General features: G+C 37.2%; 1 protein-coding gene across 3 annotated transcripts in view; it reads right to left on the bottom strand.

Moving 5' to 3' along the window:
* Positions 1 to 2243: 2243 nt before the first annotated feature.
* CEP97 (centrosomal protein 97) overlaps positions 2244 to 18257 on the bottom strand; it is a 54687-nt gene continuing 38673 nt past the window's right edge. For 2 of the 3 annotated variants that reach the window (XM_046002100.1, XM_046002099.1), the window contains 3 exons: positions 11322 to 12087; positions 7225 to 7300; positions 2244 to 5804 (listed from right to left, as the gene is read on the bottom strand). In XM_046002100.1, the coding sequence (XP_045858056.1) occupies positions 5100 to 5804; positions 7225 to 7300; positions 11322 to 12087 (1547 nt within the window). In that variant the 3' untranslated portion in view covers positions 2244 to 5099. The remainder of the gene's footprint in view (positions 5805 to 7224; positions 7301 to 11321; positions 12088 to 18257) is intronic. The other variant, XM_046002101.1, reaches the window with a different exon arrangement.

Consider the following 18257-nt stretch of genomic DNA (forward strand, 5'->3'; position numbering starts at 1 on the left):
AAACAATACAAATTTATTTTCTCCAATCTCTAGGGACTGGAAGTCCAAGATCTGGATCTCAGCAGGGTTGCTTTGTTGAGCTCTCTCTTCCTGGCTTGCAGATGGCTGCCTTCTCACTGTGTCCTCAAGTGGCATTTCCTCTAGGCATGCACAAAGAATATCTTGTGTCTCTTCTTACTAGGGTATACCAGTCCTATTGGATTAAGACCCCTTCTTTATGACCTTTCTTAACCCTAATTACCTCCTTGAAGTACTTACCTCCAAACAGAGTCACACTGGGAGGGCTTCAACTTATAAATTTTAGCAGGGGATACAATTTGGTCCATAACACCAAAAAACTATACAAACAAACAACTGGGTCAAATGAGAAGGCTTGTGCTCTATTTACTCATTCACTCCCTAACGTTCAGCACCCAGTTTCAACAGTACCTGACAGTATCATCTGTGCTCTGTGAGGGATATCTGCTCTTCTCTACCCATCACCTGGAAGTAATAAAATCTATACCAGATAAAACTACTAAATTACCATTTCTTTCACTTCATATCTATTATCATAAGGCTAGGACTATTTTATTGTAAACTCATTTATATAACAATACTCTGGAGCTTGCTTAGCATTCTATCTGCAATTTGTTCTGAATTTTAATTATCCATTAATTGCAAACACAGTGAGTAACAACCATTACTACTAACCACTATAATAAACAGACTAATCACTCAAACAAATGTACAAACTTTTTATTTAGAATTAGACTCAAATACAAACTAAATACAAATTAAATATAAAACAAAATATTTAGCCTTCATAAAACAGACCATAACCACTTTAAATCATCTATTTCTAAAATAAAATTAAAGAGAAATCTAAAAATAGCCCAAAAATAAATTTACTTTTAAACTCTTTTTGTTAATATTAAAATTATTACAAAATACTCAGAGAAACTGAATTAGAAAATGAACAAAGCCACTACACAGATTCCTGCTATCTACTAAAATCAGTTTAGGAATTAAAATGTAATAGGATTTCCACTCATTCACAAATAAAAGCACCTCATTTTAAAAAGACAATTATCTGTTTCACTCTAAGGTTATGAGAACTATTTTGTTTACTTGACTTTTAATTTTAATATGGCACTGTAGGTTTGATCAGTATAAGCAGTATCACTAAAAATATTTAAGTGTTCCTTACAGACCCTTTCTGTTTTACTTTATGAATAAAGGGATCATATATTTAAAAGTTAAAACATTACAATATAATAAATGTCATTAATAAGATACATGGCAAAATAAAAATATACATTAAAAATGAAGTCTTTTCTTTTATGAATGGGAAACTGATCAGACTCATGCTCTACATGCCATCTTCACTCCAGAAAAAAAAAGTTTTAGAGTTTATATTGTTATAAATCCAAAAAAAGTAACAAGGAGATAGTATAATATCTTAAGCTCATATTATATCTGAAAATACTTACAAAAAGTGGAACTAGACTTGCATTAAGTAGATAACAGGAAAATACTATTACAGAGTTTACATATTTAAAATAACCCAAAACAAAAATAAAAGTGCACACTCAAGAATGGCACCCACATTATTCAAGAATAAAGTTATCTGCATATATGCAAACCAGCATGTGGCTAATATTTTCCTAAAACATGCACATTATGAGGCCTTTCATAATTAAGCTTATAGAACCAAACTATATTTGTGTTTATATCAACTGTCATGATTGGACATTTCTGCACATCAAAAGAGTTAAAACTCTGACATCTGTTGTTCTGTAAAACAGAAGAAATATAAACAAACTCGGGATTTCACTAGAAAATTTTAGATATCTCAGCAACCTGTTATACTTCTTGTCATGAAATAAATGGATTCCAGATGCAATTATTCTTTTACATTTTTAATCTTTAGAAGTCCTCTTTAAAAATCATTTTAATGGGCGCCTGGGTGGCTCAGTTGGTTAAGCGACTGCTTTCGGCTCAGGTCGGGATCCTGGAGTCCCAGGATAAGCAGAGTCCCACATCAGGCTCCCTGCTCGGCAGGGAGTCTTAATATTTTTTTTTTTTAAGATTTTATTTATTTATTTGACAGAGAGAGACCACAAGTAGGCAGAGAGGCAAGCAGAGAGAGTGAGAGGGAAGCAGGCTCCCCGCCGAGCAGAGAGCCCGACGCGGGACTCGATCCCAGGACCCCGAGATCACGACCCGAGCCGAAGGCAGTGGCCCAAACCACTGAGCCACCGACCTCTCCCCTCTCGTGCTCTCTCTCTCTCATTCTCTCTCTCTCAAATAAATAAATAAAATCTTTAAAAAATGATTTTAATGACATCACATTTCTTAGAGAAAATTTACTCAGACTTCTGAACAACTTATTATCTACAAGCAATTTTGATTCAAGTGGTAGGATTCTAGCTGTCAGTTCTTTTTCCTCTTTCAAAGAGAATGAAAAATATGCAAAGATTTTCCTACTGACTCACTAAATGTAAAATTAATAGTGTGTAATAATAAATTTTGGAATACAATAACTTTTTAAGTTTTCACAGTTTATTACTACTAACTAGCTATAACATCAGCAAGTCACTTAATTCTCTATACCTTTTCATCCTTAAAACAAAGAGATTAGAATAGATAATTGCTAAGATTCCTTCCAATTTTCACATGGTAAGATGCTGTGCTTCTGGAGGAATATCTCATTGATATATTGAATTTTCTATATATTAAGAAAACTGATACGAACTAAAATAACACAGCTAAACTAATCCTCTCCTATAAGAAAAAACACAAAGACCATGTTAAAGCTCAACTTCCCAAACTTTACTAGACTCATTCTCTCTTTAGCCAGACCAATGAATAGTCCATGACATAACACCAATTATCTTACTTAATTACTAAGTTATTTTAAATTACACTGTAAACTTATTAAAATATATTGTCTATGCCACAATTTTCCGGCATTCTAATTTACATTATTTTCATTCTATCTACATTCAAAATAATCTATACAGTTCAGTAGGGAGCAACTGAATATTCTTCCACTTCAAAACACTAGTAAAGTTAAATCTAATGAAGAGCAGAATATTAACCATTACATAAACTGTCCATTTTAAAATAAAAGCATACTAATATTATTTATCAGCTAGAAAAACAAAGCAAAGGTAAAAAAGGAAATCTTGCTGACAAACACTAATATTCAAATGAATTTAGTTATATTGTGCCATTTCTTAGAAAAAGAGGGAGAAGATATCAGCAGAAACCTACTTAGGCAATACTGAACCATGACATTTTAGGGAATTTTATGAGAAATTAATGTACCATAAATCAGCACTTTGGTATTTAGTGAAGTGCAAGTTGTTTTTTCTAACTATGGGCAGCAAATGAGGCACTTAACTGTAAAATAGAAAAATAGGGTATATTTAAGAAGAAATTCAAAATCATTCATAAAAGATAATTAGCATTATTCAAAAAGTAAAAAATTCTATTTTTATTTAATGTGCATTCAACGTTACACATGCTTCAGTACGGAAAATTTTGAATGTAAGACGGCTGTTTCATTTATAAGAGACAGAAAATATTTCCTTTTCAAGAGACTCTGAATTTCTGAGAATGAAATCCAAGTCTTCTCAACCTGAGGAGTGCTACATATTTATAAACCAAGAAAAATACATCTTACCCATACTGGAGAAATGTTTCTAGCTATCAACAAAGTATAACATGTGATCCCCAACTTTATTCTTGAAGGATCATAAGTTTTTATTTTATATAACTTCGAAGAAAGGGATCTAGTGACTGTAACAGAAAAATGAATAGATATTTAGCACCTAAATTTAGAACACTTAAGTATTGCCATAGTTTTAAATAGTTGTATGTCCAAAGATTAGGGGAAATCAGATATATGTTGTTCAGTGATACTATGACATTCTCAAAGATTAATTTATTAAGCTTCCTTGATTTGCAAATGCACCCATCAATGACATTCAACACAATATTATCATTTCTTCCTGAAGTTACAGATATATATTCTTCTTAACAAGAAATAAGTGAGGTTTATTTTTTTTTAACCACCACTAAATTGCCTTCCAAATGTGGCACTTTTCCAGAGATTTGGATAGAAAATAGTCCTTTTAAAAAGTCATATTCTACCATTAATATTATTTTAAATGTTCTTCATTGTGAAGCAGAGGTCAAAAAATGAAGTAAATGGCCATGGACCTTCTGCTGAAATACATAAGCAAATATAATGCAGGGTCAGAGAAGATGAACATACGTTAATTTCTGGCAAGGAAGTTGGCACATAAATGCTTATCTGTAGGTAAAAAAGCACGGAATGAAAAGATAATGTCTCTTATGACATTATTCCAAGCAAATGGAGCCTAGCATCTGCTTTCTCCACATCTAAGAGCTATTCTAGTCATGCCTCTTTAAGTAAGCTTGATTTTAATTCCAGATGGAACACTTTACTTCATATGTTAAAACTGACAGATGGCATTAAAGTTTTCCATGAGACAATTATATTCATTTCCTCTGAAAAATCCTATAATCTTACCTTTTCTCCCTATTTGCTCATAAGAAAGCTTTTCTTGACTCATAAGGGAGGACAAAAGGCTTAAAAATATATGTTCTTATTCCAAGGAGGCTGGAAAAATTTCTATAGTTCACAGTCCTTATGTTTGTCATCTACACTCACTTTAACAAGTTGCATTCCTTACTGCATAATTTATTTCCTCATGTACAGAAAAACCTAACTTCTCTTATTTATATCTTTAAGGTAAACTCTTCTATTTTCTTGAAAGATATTCTAGTTTATTTTTGAAAGGAAATGAGTACATTAAAAAACAAGAACACTGTTGATGCAATTCAGTTATTAGGAAATAAAGTGCATATACCTTTCAACATAAATATTGTTTGACAGATTATAGCTAATAGCTAATAAAATCAAAATGAAGATTCAGCCCAGTCTCTAAAATATGGAAAACATGAGATAAGAATACAAATTCTATATAAATAGTAAGAAAAATAGGGTGATATTCCCCTTCACAAAAAAAAAAAAAAAGACAACTGAAATTCTTAAGAAGCTTTCTCCTCCTAAGCAATCACACATGCTACACCGTAATACCAACATGCAATACCTGAAATTTAGAATCACAGTCTGACTGTTGCCCTTGAACTTCAGTATTTAATTTACAATTTTCTGGTGCCTGGCTGATTTCATCTTGCAAAGTAGGAGATATGCCATGAGTATCATCTACAGAAGCACCATCAGACAAGGCATCTAACTTTTCAGGGGAAGAAGGTATGTCAAGCTTACTATCTCCTGTCCCTTCATCAAAATTTGTCCTCTCATCAGCATCTTCTAGCTGCTGAACTGAAGTTAAATACTGCTCAAGTAGACTATTATCCTGCTCATTGTTTAAGCTTTCCTTATTCCATTTACTGTGTTCATCAATGACATCCCCTATATCTGACTCTTTGCCATATTTGACTGTGTCAGTGGAATTCCCCATTATGGAACTTTCACTGCCTTCTGTGGAGCTTTTCTCAAAATCCAGAGAATCCTGCAAACAGTGAACTTGGTCTGTTAGGGAAGAATGAAAACCAGAGTCTGGAAATTCTGGTAAGGATTTCTCTTGAGGAGCCTCATCAGGAGCAATGAACCAATCAGAATTTTGATCGGAAGAGGGCTCCTGACTTTGGGTGAATAATGGATGTTTAGAGGGCACTAGAGTACTTGATACAGGAGGAACATCAGTATGCCAGGAACTTAGACGCTGATCCACCATCTGTTGCCAAGCTTGTAGAGACCTTACCTGTAAACCAAAGGATATAATTTTATTATAAAACAAAAATCATGCCTGTTTTACAATGTTCTTTGAGCTTTTTCCTCCAACACTCATGAAGTTGGTAAATGGCAGATGGCAGAACTGGAGTTAGAAATGGCCTGACTCCCCTTATCCCTTCCACAGCAATCCCAGCCTAAACCAGGGTGGTACAAGTGGTACATGTTCTTGGTAACAAAAGGTCCTCACCAGGAGAGTTAGGATGGGCCAAAGCAATTCTCTTGTTACTACTAGAAAAACAAACAGAAGCACAATAGCCGTGACTAAGGGGTCAATAATGTACTTAATAGAAACTGAAGTCTATTGAATAAGACACGTTAGAGCCCAGGATAAGTAGATTCTCTAAAATAAATACCTCAATGTAGATATCCATTTAGGATAGAATTTTTAAATATTACCTAACAATATAGCATATACAACTCTAAAATATCCAAAAGTACCCTGAATTCTTGATAATATAACTTTTACATTTTTAATAATCAAAATCTCAAAATTTTACAATTAAATCTACAAGAAGAAAGCAATATATAGAATCTTTTAGTTTCTCTTTGACCACCCTCCCAGGAAATCACTGACAGCAGTTTGATACGTGTCCTTCCAGACCTTTTACTATGTTTTCAAATATACACAGTTTTTAATATCAAGCAGAACTTTTTTCTGCAACTTGCTGTTTTTCACTGAACAATGTTATTCTGGAGAACTTTTTACATCAGTGCTACCTTATTCTTTTTAATTGTTCCATAATGTTCCATGGTATTGTTATTCTATAATTTAACTACTCCCCTAATATTAGTAATTATAAAACCTTAGAAATCAATAACTATTTCTTAATCTTATGGATAAAATCCTATTGTAGCAAGTTCTTTTATAAAAATATTTCTAAGAAATTATCAAAGAAATGTTTGATGAGATAAAATAAAAGTAAAACTGATTGTTTGAACTGTCCCTGAAGTATGCTATTAGAGGATTTAAACTCTCTTTCTCAAGAAGTCATGTGCACGTTTCAGGACATGTGTATCAGAGCCATCATATACTATCTCAGTCCCCTTTCATTCAAATATTCCCAAGAGGTAAAACAAGATAGATGGCTAGAGAAAACTTTTAATTGAATATTTTCTACCTATTGGAAAGTTATAACGTCCCTCAATTTAGTCATTTTCCTTCATTTTTACAGTTATTTATCTTTCTGGTCAAAATTATGACAATATTTTTCTTTAAATAAAATGTAACAAAATTCACTGTCCTAATTCAGAGTTAGTGGCAAAGAACACATATTACATCCTTAACCTTAAGAAACTTCTCAATATGCCTGACTACTCTATGATTATCTCAATAAATCTAGAATTTTTCTTGGTTCACACATTAAGTAAATCAGCAGGAATGGGTTTACCTGGTTCCAAAGGAATCTGACAGCCTCTTCTTGTACAAATTTTTTAATACGTTCTTCATCTCTTTCTTTTCTTAATCTACAATAATTCAAAATTCATTACTGACACAAGGAAGGTGCTTTGACTTGCGCCTATTGTTACAACTAACAGACACATGTACTGTATTAATAGTCTAATAACTGCCCTTTCCACTTTTAGAATATCTAAGCTGAAACTTTAAACTATGACTCAATGTAGAAGCTAAATGGATGTAACTGAAATTCAGATTATGCTGGTTCTACAAAGTATTGCTAATGATGAAAAATAAAATATTAAATGGCTCTTTATCGGGCCTTTATTTCCCAGCCAAAAACACCAAAGGCACAAGAGCCACAGAAAAGAGCAGCTGCTCAAAGGCTACAAAACATCAGAGGATTAGGATCACAGCTTGACAAGCCATCTTCTCAGAGACTAATAGGACTAATCCCATCAAACTTCAGTCCCCATTTGCCCAGGTCCCTGACATATTCCTTGCTATCATCAAAGGACCTCCCCATCCATCACTTCCCCTTATTCATTAAATATTCATCTGGGCTCACTGCTGCCCTCTCCATACTTAGACCTGTCACCAACCTAAGGCTCCCTTAGTTCTCTGTTATCATCCACAATGTCACCACCATTTTGTTCTACTTCTAACCCAATTCCCAATTTCTCCAGACCCCCAAGCTCTTCTCCTGTGCCATCTGGGACCTCAGATTTATAACTGGCAAACTCCTTTATTGTCTCAATCTCTATTATGAAATCTTCTTTGACCATATCAGACCTACTGCTGATGACACTGTAGCCCTCTCAAGTGGAAGCTATTCTGGGACACCTGGCTAGCTCAGTTGGTAAAGCATGTGACTCTTGATCTCAGGGTAGTGAGTTCAAGCCCCATGTTAAGCATGGAGCCTACGGGGGGGGGGGGGGAGTGGAAGCTATTTTTTTCATTCAAACATCAGGGTCAGAAGATTGCTTCTACTGTCAACAACTGTTCTCTTATCTTCCTCCTTGAAGAACTCCTGCCATCCGGCTAAATTTCTCCACTCTTTTTCAAGTACTAGCCTCCCAGAATCTGCCTGCAATCACTGAAATCTCAGCACCAGTCTCTTTCTACTTCATACCTATCATCATTTCTGGAGATCTCAGTATTCACATGGATGCCCTCTCTAACAGTAATCCATCCTACATCATTCATCCTCAAAGTCTCTCTCTAGACCCAATCATTTTTGACTACACCATTTTCAAAAATGATTTCAAGCACCCACACAAACCACTAACCTCATCTTCCCAGTTCACTAGGCTCTTGCACTGCCCCCCATGCAACAATCTAGACATCCAACCTTCATCCAGACCTCCAAATTAATGATCCCCGCCTCCCCCTGTCTCTCCTTTTACCTTCTTTAAATTCCAAGATCCACTATTATAATCATTTCCTCCCAAATATCTTCAGTTCCTTTGCCCTTCCCTCTCTCCTCTACCATATTCACCTGGGAAAAAACCATTCCTGGCAGAACAAAATTAACCATGCCCAAATCAGAATAGAACATCTAAAAATTGCTAATGAAACTCATACAGCCTGGTCTATTCTTTTGCATTTTAAGTTTTTCCTCACAGTAATAATCCTCCATTTTCCTTTTAAGTTCACTTTTAAGATGAATACCTCTCACTTCACATCTCTTTTGTTAAAACTTCTACACCCTCAACCCTCTCATTTTCAAATGCTGACCATGTCTTCTGTATCACTGAAAAAAGAGAAGCATTCATAAAACAGAACTTCTGCTTCCCACTACTGGGTATTTACCCCAAAAATACAGATGTAGTGAAAAGAAGAGCCATCTGTACCCTCAATGTTCATAGCAGCAATGGCCATGGTCACCAAACTGTGGAAAGAACCAACATGCCCTTCAACGGATGGATAAGGAAGATGTGGTCCATATATACTATGGAGTATTATGCCTCCATCAGAAAGGATGAATATCCAACTTTTATATCAACACAGACAGGTCTGGAGGAGATTATACAGAGTGAAATAAGTCAAGCAGAGAGAGTCAATTATCATATGGTTTCACTTATTTGTGGAGCATAAGAAATAACATGGAGGACATGGGGAGATGGAGAGGAGAAGGGAGTTGAGGGAAATTGGAGGGGGAGATGAACCATGAGAGACTATGGACTCTGAAAAACAATCTGAGGGTTAAGAAGGGGTGGGGGGTGGGAGGTTGGGGGAGCCTGGTGGTGGGTATTGTGGAGGGCATGTATTACATGGAGCACTGGGTGTGGTGCATAAACAATGAATTCTGTTACACTGAAAAGAAATTAAATTTTTAAAAAGTGCTATGTTTAAAAAAAAAAAAAAGAAGAACTTCTGCTTCCCTCCCACCCCATAAAACCTACCATCTTACCTGCTTCTGCTCCTGCTCCTACCTCAGGCCACTCCCTCTCCTTGTACACTGGATCCCTTCTTTCACCTTCTCAAAAACTTCAACCTTGCATTTCTCCTTTCTTTCCACTGCACTATCAGATTTTTCCTCTTTTTTTGAATCATTCTATCAACACATAAACATGCTCTATATCTCCCATCTTTAAAGAAGAATTTTCCTTAACTCAGATTCTATTCCAGCAACATACCTCAAATGGGATCCCCCATAAAGGAACTGGCTACACTCACTCTTTACCTCTCATTCACAATTCAACCCATTCCAAACTGCCTGATTCCACTACATACCGAAGCTGCTCTTAGGAAATTCAATAGGCAAGAAAGGGTTAACTCAGCAGACTTGGGGTGTTCTAACCCTACACATTCCAAAGAAAGGACTGGTGGGGAGATAATCCAAGTCCTTAGAATATTCTGCTTGATAAGAGTATTGTATATACATGGGGTTTGGGGCCAAACCAGATAGTTACGCTAACAGGGTGCTTTCAGTTGAATGAATACCTGTTTTGTTCACCTACAGTCCTGATAGAGACACGGTATCAGTCTGACCTTGGGTAGGAGGTAAGGTGTAAGTAGTTAAGGTTAGTCACACAGGCACTCAATGCCTATAAGACTGACACCCAATAAAAACCCTGTAGTCAGGACTTCAGTGAGTTTCCCTGGTTGGCAATATTTCGTATGTGTTGTCACACATCAATGCCAAGAGACTCAGCCCTACCTATACAACTCCACTAGAAGAAGACAAGAAGCTTGTACCTGCTCTCCTAGACTCTGCCCTATGTATCTTTTTTCTTTACTGACTTTAATCTGTATCCTTTCATTTGAACACACCATAGTCCTGAACAGAATGGCTTCCCCGAGTTTTGTGAGTCCATTTAGCAGATCATCAAACCTGAGAATAGTCCCAGGGTCCCCCAGTACAGTCACCAATAACCTCCAGCTTCTAAATTAAACATATAATCCTCTGTTCTCCCTATGGCACCTCTCTTCTCTCCTAAAACATTTCCCTATCAAGGTTATTCCACACACGCTGTCTTCCTATAACACTGGCTGCCCCTTCCCAGTCTCTATTACTGCTTCCTTTTACTGCTTCCTTCCCTTCCACTTGATAATATTAATAAATATTGCTTGTTGCAAGACTAATACTCAAAATGAATATATGAACTCCTAATTTTCCTGGTTGGCAGTCAGTAATGTCAGCCACAGAAGTGAGGAATAATTCCTACCATTGTCCCAAACTTTTAGTCCCTTTTAAGTCCCCACTCCTTTCTTTAATCTATATCCTCTACTGGGTTCCATGTAGACTTTCTCATCTTCTCATTCCTATGCTTATTCCATTTTTCTTCATTTTCTGTACCTTTCTATGTTTAGGTTTATAAATACCTGTAAGACAAACCATTGTTCAACATTTATTGCTGCACTGCATCAATGTACCAACAGCCATGCTAGCAATGGAGATACATACGGCAGTTCCTATCCTCAAGATGCTTTCAGTATGTTATAGGAGACAAGGAAACCAAGAGTGGCAACAGGGTATGAAGTGTCCTGACCACAACAGCAATGGCTCAGTGCTCTGAATCAACTCTAAGACTCTGACACTCCCAAATCAACAATACAGCACCTAAACAAGGACTTTTGACTTACCTCCTTATTTCATCAGTTAAGCAAACAATGTGTTCCTGCATTCTGCGCAGCCGAATTTCCTGACGCACATCTTTAGCTTGGGGGTTGTAATTCCTGGCATAAAAGCCCCGCCAATAGGCCTGAAGTTTCGTGGCTGCTTCATTTAATTTCTGAAGGGCAACTTTATCTTGTCCCAAAGCAACAGATCTCTGGGTTAAAACCCCACAGGGAAGTTTCTCTGAAGCTACAGTTTCTTCAGTGTCTGGCTGTGTATGGAAGACACTGTGTCCAACTGACTTAGGAAAAGATGTAAGACCATGGGCATCATCCTTCAAGACAGCACTAGTTACTGTTGGCTCCAGACAAGGTAAGAGCCCATCTTTCTCATTTACCTCTGTAGTGATGACACTTTCCTTCATTTGAACAGAATTCTCATTTGTAGTCCAAAATGCCTTTTCCTCTTCCTTATTAAAGTCCTGGTTTTCCAGCCCTTTCACAGATTCATCTGCAATATCATCATCTTCTAGGCGCAAGTTAATGCCTTGTAGCCTCAGCTCAACTGTAGGTGATACCGGAGAGAGTCCTGAAGCAACTGGCATAAAAGTGGACTCTGAAGAGAGAAGACTACAGTTTAACTTGTCCTCATCTGTCTGTATGTCTTCCAAGTGCAGGTCATTTCGAGAATATCTTGTAGTGTGTACAGAGGCTGGAAAGTTATTCTTAACAGCATATAATTGATCATCGTTACTGTTAATCCCAACCCAAGAATTGACCTGGATGACGGGTTCTAGAAGAATCAACAAAGTATCATTGAAACCACTAAATATTTAAAAAGATTTTTAGTTTTATCTTTGTAATGAAATCTAACCCCTGAAATATAGTACAATACAATAAAACACTTTGATGATTTCCTCCAATATGCCTAAAACATCAAACAAAAGACTTTTGTTCTTAATTATATCAATTCTTTTTTTTCTTTTTTAAAGACTTTTACTTATTTATTTGACAGAGAGATAGAGAGATCACAAGTAGACAGAGAGGTAGGCAGAGAGAGGGGGAAGCAGGCTCCCTGCTGAGCAGAGAGCCTGATGCGGGGCTCGATCCCAGGACCTTAAGACCAAGACCTGAGCCAAAGGCAGAGGCTTAACCCACTGACACACCCAGGCACCCCCAAACCAAAGACTTTTAAGAAAATGAATTCTTGCAATAATCATTAGAATATCAAAGTATCAAGGCAATACAAAAGGCAGCAACTCTCTGAATATTTTTTAAACATTAGAAATAAAGCACAGTGAAGGAAACAATCAACAAAATGGAAAGGCATAGGAGAACATATTCGCAAATGACATATCCAATAAAGGGTTAGTATCCAAAACATTTAAAGAATCGATATAACTCAACACCCAAAAAACAAATAATCCGATCAAAAATCAGTAGACATGAACAGACAATTCTCCAAAGAAGACAACACAGATGGCCAACAGACACATGGCAAGATGCTCAACCTCACCCACCATCAGGGAAATGCAAATCAAAACTACAATGAGATATCACCTCACAACTGTCAGAATGGCTAAAATCAGAAACACAAGAAACAACAACTGACGGCAAGGATGTGGCAAAAAAGGAACCCTTGTGCACGGTTGGCAGGGATGCAAACTGGTGCAGCCACTGTGGAAAACAGGATGGAGGTCTCAAAAAGTTAAAAACAGAACTACCCTATGATCCAGTAATCACACTACTAGATACTTACCAAAAAAATACAAAAACACTAATTCAAAAGGATACATGCACCCTCTGTTTACTGCAGCATTATTTACAACTGGCAAATTAGGGAAGCAGCCCAAGTGTCCATCAATAGATAAACGGATAAATAAGATGTGAGATATTTATACATACACACACAATGGATTAATATTTAACCATCATAGGAATGAAATTTTGCCATCTGCAACAACATGGATGGATCTAGAGAGTACACTGCTAAGTGCAATAAGTTAGTCAGAGAAAGACAAATACCATATACCACTCATAGGTGGAATTTAATAAACAAAACAGATGAGCAAAGGAAAAAAGAGACACAAACCAAGAAACAGACTCAACCACAGAGAACAAACTGATGGTTAGCAGAGGAGAGGTAGATGGAGGGATGGGTGAAATAGGTGATGGAATTAAGGAGGGCACTTATCAAGATGGGCATTGAGCAATGTATGGAATTGCTTAATCACTATATTGTACATCTGAAACTAATATAACTCTATATATTAACTATATTGGAATAAAAATAAAAACCTTAAAAAAATAATTATTATTGGGTGTTGAGGGCAGTTCAGGCCTACGGAATGCTTTGGCCCTCGGCTGTGGGTAAGCGTGGATGACCCCCTGAGGTGTGGCCCTCCATCCTGAGGCAATACTGGTGGCTCCTGGATGCTCTTCCCCATTTTCTTTCCTTTCCTTTCCTTGTCTTCCCAGTGTGATTTTCTTGGAAAAGCATTTGACCAAGTACAACATCCTTTCCTGATCAAAACTCTTCAAAGTGTAGGGATAGAGGGTACATACCTCAATATCATCAAAGCCATCTATGAAAAACCAACCACGAATATCATTCTCAATGGATAAAAACTGAGAGCTTTTCCACTATGGTCAGGAACGGGACAGGGATGTCCATTATCACCACTGCTATTCAACATAATACTAGAAGTCCTAGTCTCAGCAATCAGACAACAAAAAGAAATTAAAGGCATCCAAATCAGCAAAGAAGAAGTCAAACTATCACTCTTTGCAGATGATATGATACTATATGTGGAAAACTGAAAAGACTCCACTCTAAATCAGCTAGAACTTGTACAGGAATTCAGTAAAACGTCAGGATATAAAATCAATGCACAGAAATCACTTGCATTTCTTTACACCAAAAACAAGACAGAAGAAAGAGAAATTAAGGAGTCAATCCCATTGACAAGTGCACCCAAAACCATAAGATACATAAGAATAAACCTAACCAAAGAGGCAAAGAATCTGTACTCAGAAAACTATAGAGTACTCATGAAAGAAATTGAGGAAGACACAAAGAAATGGAAAAATATTCCATGCTCATGGATTGGAAGAACAAATATTGTGAAAATGTCTAAGCTACCTAAAGCAATCTACACATTTAAAGCAATCCCTATCAAAATCCCATCCATTTTTTTCCAAGAAATGGAACAAATAATCCTAAAATTTATATGGAACTAGAAAAGACCTCAAATAACCAGAGGAATACTGAAAAAGAAAACCAAATGGTGTTGGGAAAATTGGACAGCCACATGCAAAAGAATGAAGCTGGACCATTTCCTTACAACTCAAAATGGATGCAAGACCTCAATGTGAGAAGGGAATCCATCAAAATCCTTGAGGAGAACATAGGCAGCAACCTCTTCGACCTCAGCCACAGTAACATCTTCCTAGAAACATTACCGAAAGCAAGGGAAGCAAGGGTAAAAATGAACTATTGGGACTTCATCAAGATCAAAAGCTTTTGCACAACAAAGGAAACAGTCAACAAAATTAGAAGACAATGGAAAGGGGGTGAAGTCAAGATGGTGGAGGAGTAGCAGGCTGAGAGGACATCAGGTAGGAGGAGATCAGCTAGATAGCTTACCTAAACATTGTGAACACCTACAAATCCAATGGGAATTCGAAGAAAAGAGCAAGAATTCTAGAAACAGAAAATTGACCACTTTCTGAAAGGTAGCACCGACAGAGAAGTGAATCCAAAGCGACAGGAAGATAGACCGCGGGGCGAGGAGCCGGCTCCCGGCAAGCGGCGGAGCAACGGAGCACAAAATCAGAACTTTTAAAAGTCTGCTCCACTGAGGGACATCGGTCCAGAAGCTAAACCGGGGTGAAGCCCACGCAGGGTCAGCGTGGCCCCAGGTCCCACGGGGTCACAGAAGGATCAGGGATGTCTGAGTGTCACAGAGCTCACAGGTATTAGAGCGGGGAAGCCGGCGACAGAGACAGAGCCGAGGAGTGAGCTCTCAGCTCGGGGTTACCTTGAACGGGTAGCAGGCTGGGTGAGCTTGGCGCACGGCCAGAGGCCACGCAGACGGGAGTGATTGGGCACGTTTCTCTGAGGACGCAATGAGGAGTGGGGCCCCGAGCTCTTGGCTCCTCCAAGCCGGAGACTGGTAGGCCGCCATTTTCATTCCCGTCCTCTGGAATTCTACGGAAAGTGTTCAGGGAACAAAAGCTCCCGAAAGCAAACCCGAGCGGATTACTTAGCCTGGACCCTGATAAGGGCGCTGCAATTCCGCCTGGGGAAAAGACACTTGAGAATCACTACAACAGGTCCCTCCCCCAGAAAATCAACAAGAAATACAGCCAAGACCAAGTTCACGTACCAAGGAGAACAGTAGAATTCCAGAGGAGGAGAAAGCAAAACATGGAATTCATGGCTTTCTCCCCATGACTCCTTAGTTTTGCAGTTAATTTAATTTTTTTTAGTTTTTTTTTTCTTCTTCTTCTACATTTTTTTGACCTTTACCCTTTCCTCTTTTAATGTTTTTTTAGTTTATCTTAACAATACCTTTCATAAAAAAAATGTCTTTTGAACCTTCATTATTATAGTTATATTTTATACTTCATTGAATCTAACTTATTTTTTATATACACATAGGGTTTTTTCTTCTAAAAAATTTGGGGAACAACTTCTAATAGATCAAGATATGCCCTAATCTAGCTCCAGGCTTGTTCTAGTCTCCAGCCCAAGCAAAATCTTTTCACTTTCTTTTTCTTTATTCTCCCAACCAACTTATTTTATCAACTCCTTTTTTAGAAATTTAAAAAAAAAAAAAATTTTTTTTTCATCTTTATAGGCATATTCCGTCCCTTCATTGTGTTTACCCTTATATATGTTTTTCATTCTTTAAAATTTTGGGAGGTAGTTTCTTCTAAGAGACCAAAATACTCCCAAAATTAAGTGGGTAACCCTGTTCTAGTCACCGGTCTAATATATATATTTTTTCTTTTTTATATTTTTTTAAATTTTTTTTTAAATTTTTTTCTTCTGAACTTCTTTTTATCCCCTTTCTCCCCCCCCCCCCATGATTTGGGGTCTCTTCTGATTTGGTTAAAGCGCATTTTCCTGGGGTCTTTGCCATCCTTTTAGTATTTTATTTGCTCCTTCATATATTCTTATCTGGACAAAATGACAAGGCGGAAAAACTCACCAAAAAAAAAAAAAAAAAAAGAACAAGAGGCAATACTGAAGGCTGGGGACCTAATCAATACAGACATTGGTAATATGTCAGATTTAGAGTTCAGAATGATGATTCTCAAGGTACTAGCAGGGCTCAAAAAAGGCATGGAAGATATTAGAGAAACCCTCTCTGGAGAGATAAAAGCCCTTTCTGGAGAAATAAAAGAACTAAAATCTAACCAAGTTGAAATCAAAAAAGCTATTAATGAGGTGCAATCAAAAATGGAGGCTCTTACTGCTAGGATAAATGAGGCAGAAGAAAGAATTAGTGATATAGAAGACCAAATGACAGAGAATAAAGAAGCTGAGCAAAAGAGAGACAAACAAATACTGGACCACGAGGAGAGAATTTGAGAGATAAGTGACACCATAAGATGAAACAACATTAGAATAATTGGGATTCCAGAAGAAGAAGAAAGAGAGAGGGCAGCAGAAGGTATATTGGAGAGAATTATTGTAGAGAATATCCCTAATATGGCAAAGGGAACAAGCATCAAAATCCAGAAGGTGCAGAGAACCCCCCTCAAAATCAATAAGAATAGGTCCACCCCCTGTCACCTAAAAGGAAAATTTACAAGTCTTAGCGACAAAGAGAAAATCCTGAAAGCAGCCCGGGAAAAGAAGTCTGTAACATACAATGGTAAAAATATTAGATTGGCAGCAGACTTATCCACAGAGACCTGGCAGGTCAGAAAGAGCGGGCATGATATATTCAGAGCACTAAACGAGAAAAACATGCAGCCAAGAATACTCTATCCAGCTAGGCTATCATTGAAAATAGAAGGAGAGATAAAAAGCTTCTAGGACAAACAAAAACTGAAAGAATTTGCAAACACCAAACCAGCTCTACAGGAAATATTGAAAGGGGTCCTCTAAGCAAAGAGAGACCCTAAAGTAGTAGATCAGAAAGGAACAGACAATATACAGTAACAGTCACCTTACAAGCAATACAATGGCACTAAACTCATACCTCTCAATATTTACCCCGAATGATAATGGGCTAAATGCCCCAAACAAAAGACACAGGTATCAGAATGGATTAAAAAAACAAAACCCATCAATATACTGCCTACAAGAAACTCATTTTAGACCCGAAGACACCTCCAGATTTAAAGTGAGGAGGTGGAAAACAATTTACCATGCCAATGGACATCAGAAGAAGGCTGGGGTGGCAATCTTTATATCAGATCAATTAGACTTTAAGCCAAAGATTATAACAAGAGATGAGGAAGGACACTATATCATACTCAAAGGGTCTGTACAACAAGAAGATCTAACAATTTTAAAAATCGACGCCCCTAACAAGGGTGCAGCCAATTATATAAACCAAATAACAAAATCAAAGAAACACATCGACAATAATACAATAATAGTAGGGGACTTTAACACTCCCCTCACTGAAATGGACAGATCATCCAAGCAAAAGATCAACAAGGAAATTAAGGCCTTAAATGACACACTGGACCAGATGGACATCACAGATATATTCAGAACATTTCATCCCAAAGCAACAGAATACACATTCTTCTCTAGTGCACATGGAACATTCTCCAGAAGAGATCACATCCTGGGTCCTAAATCAGGTCTCAACTGGTATCAAATATTGGGATCATTCCCTGCATATTTTCAGACCACAATGCTCTGAAGCTAGAACTCAATCACAGGAGGAAATTTGGAAAGAACCCAAATACATGGAGACTAAACAGCATCTTCTAAAG

Source organism: Meles meles, chromosome 4 (assembly GCF_922984935.1).
Source record: "Meles meles chromosome 4, mMelMel3.1 paternal haplotype, whole genome shotgun sequence".
In the NCBI taxonomy this organism is placed as follows: domain Eukaryota; kingdom Metazoa; phylum Chordata; class Mammalia; order Carnivora; family Mustelidae; genus Meles; species Meles meles.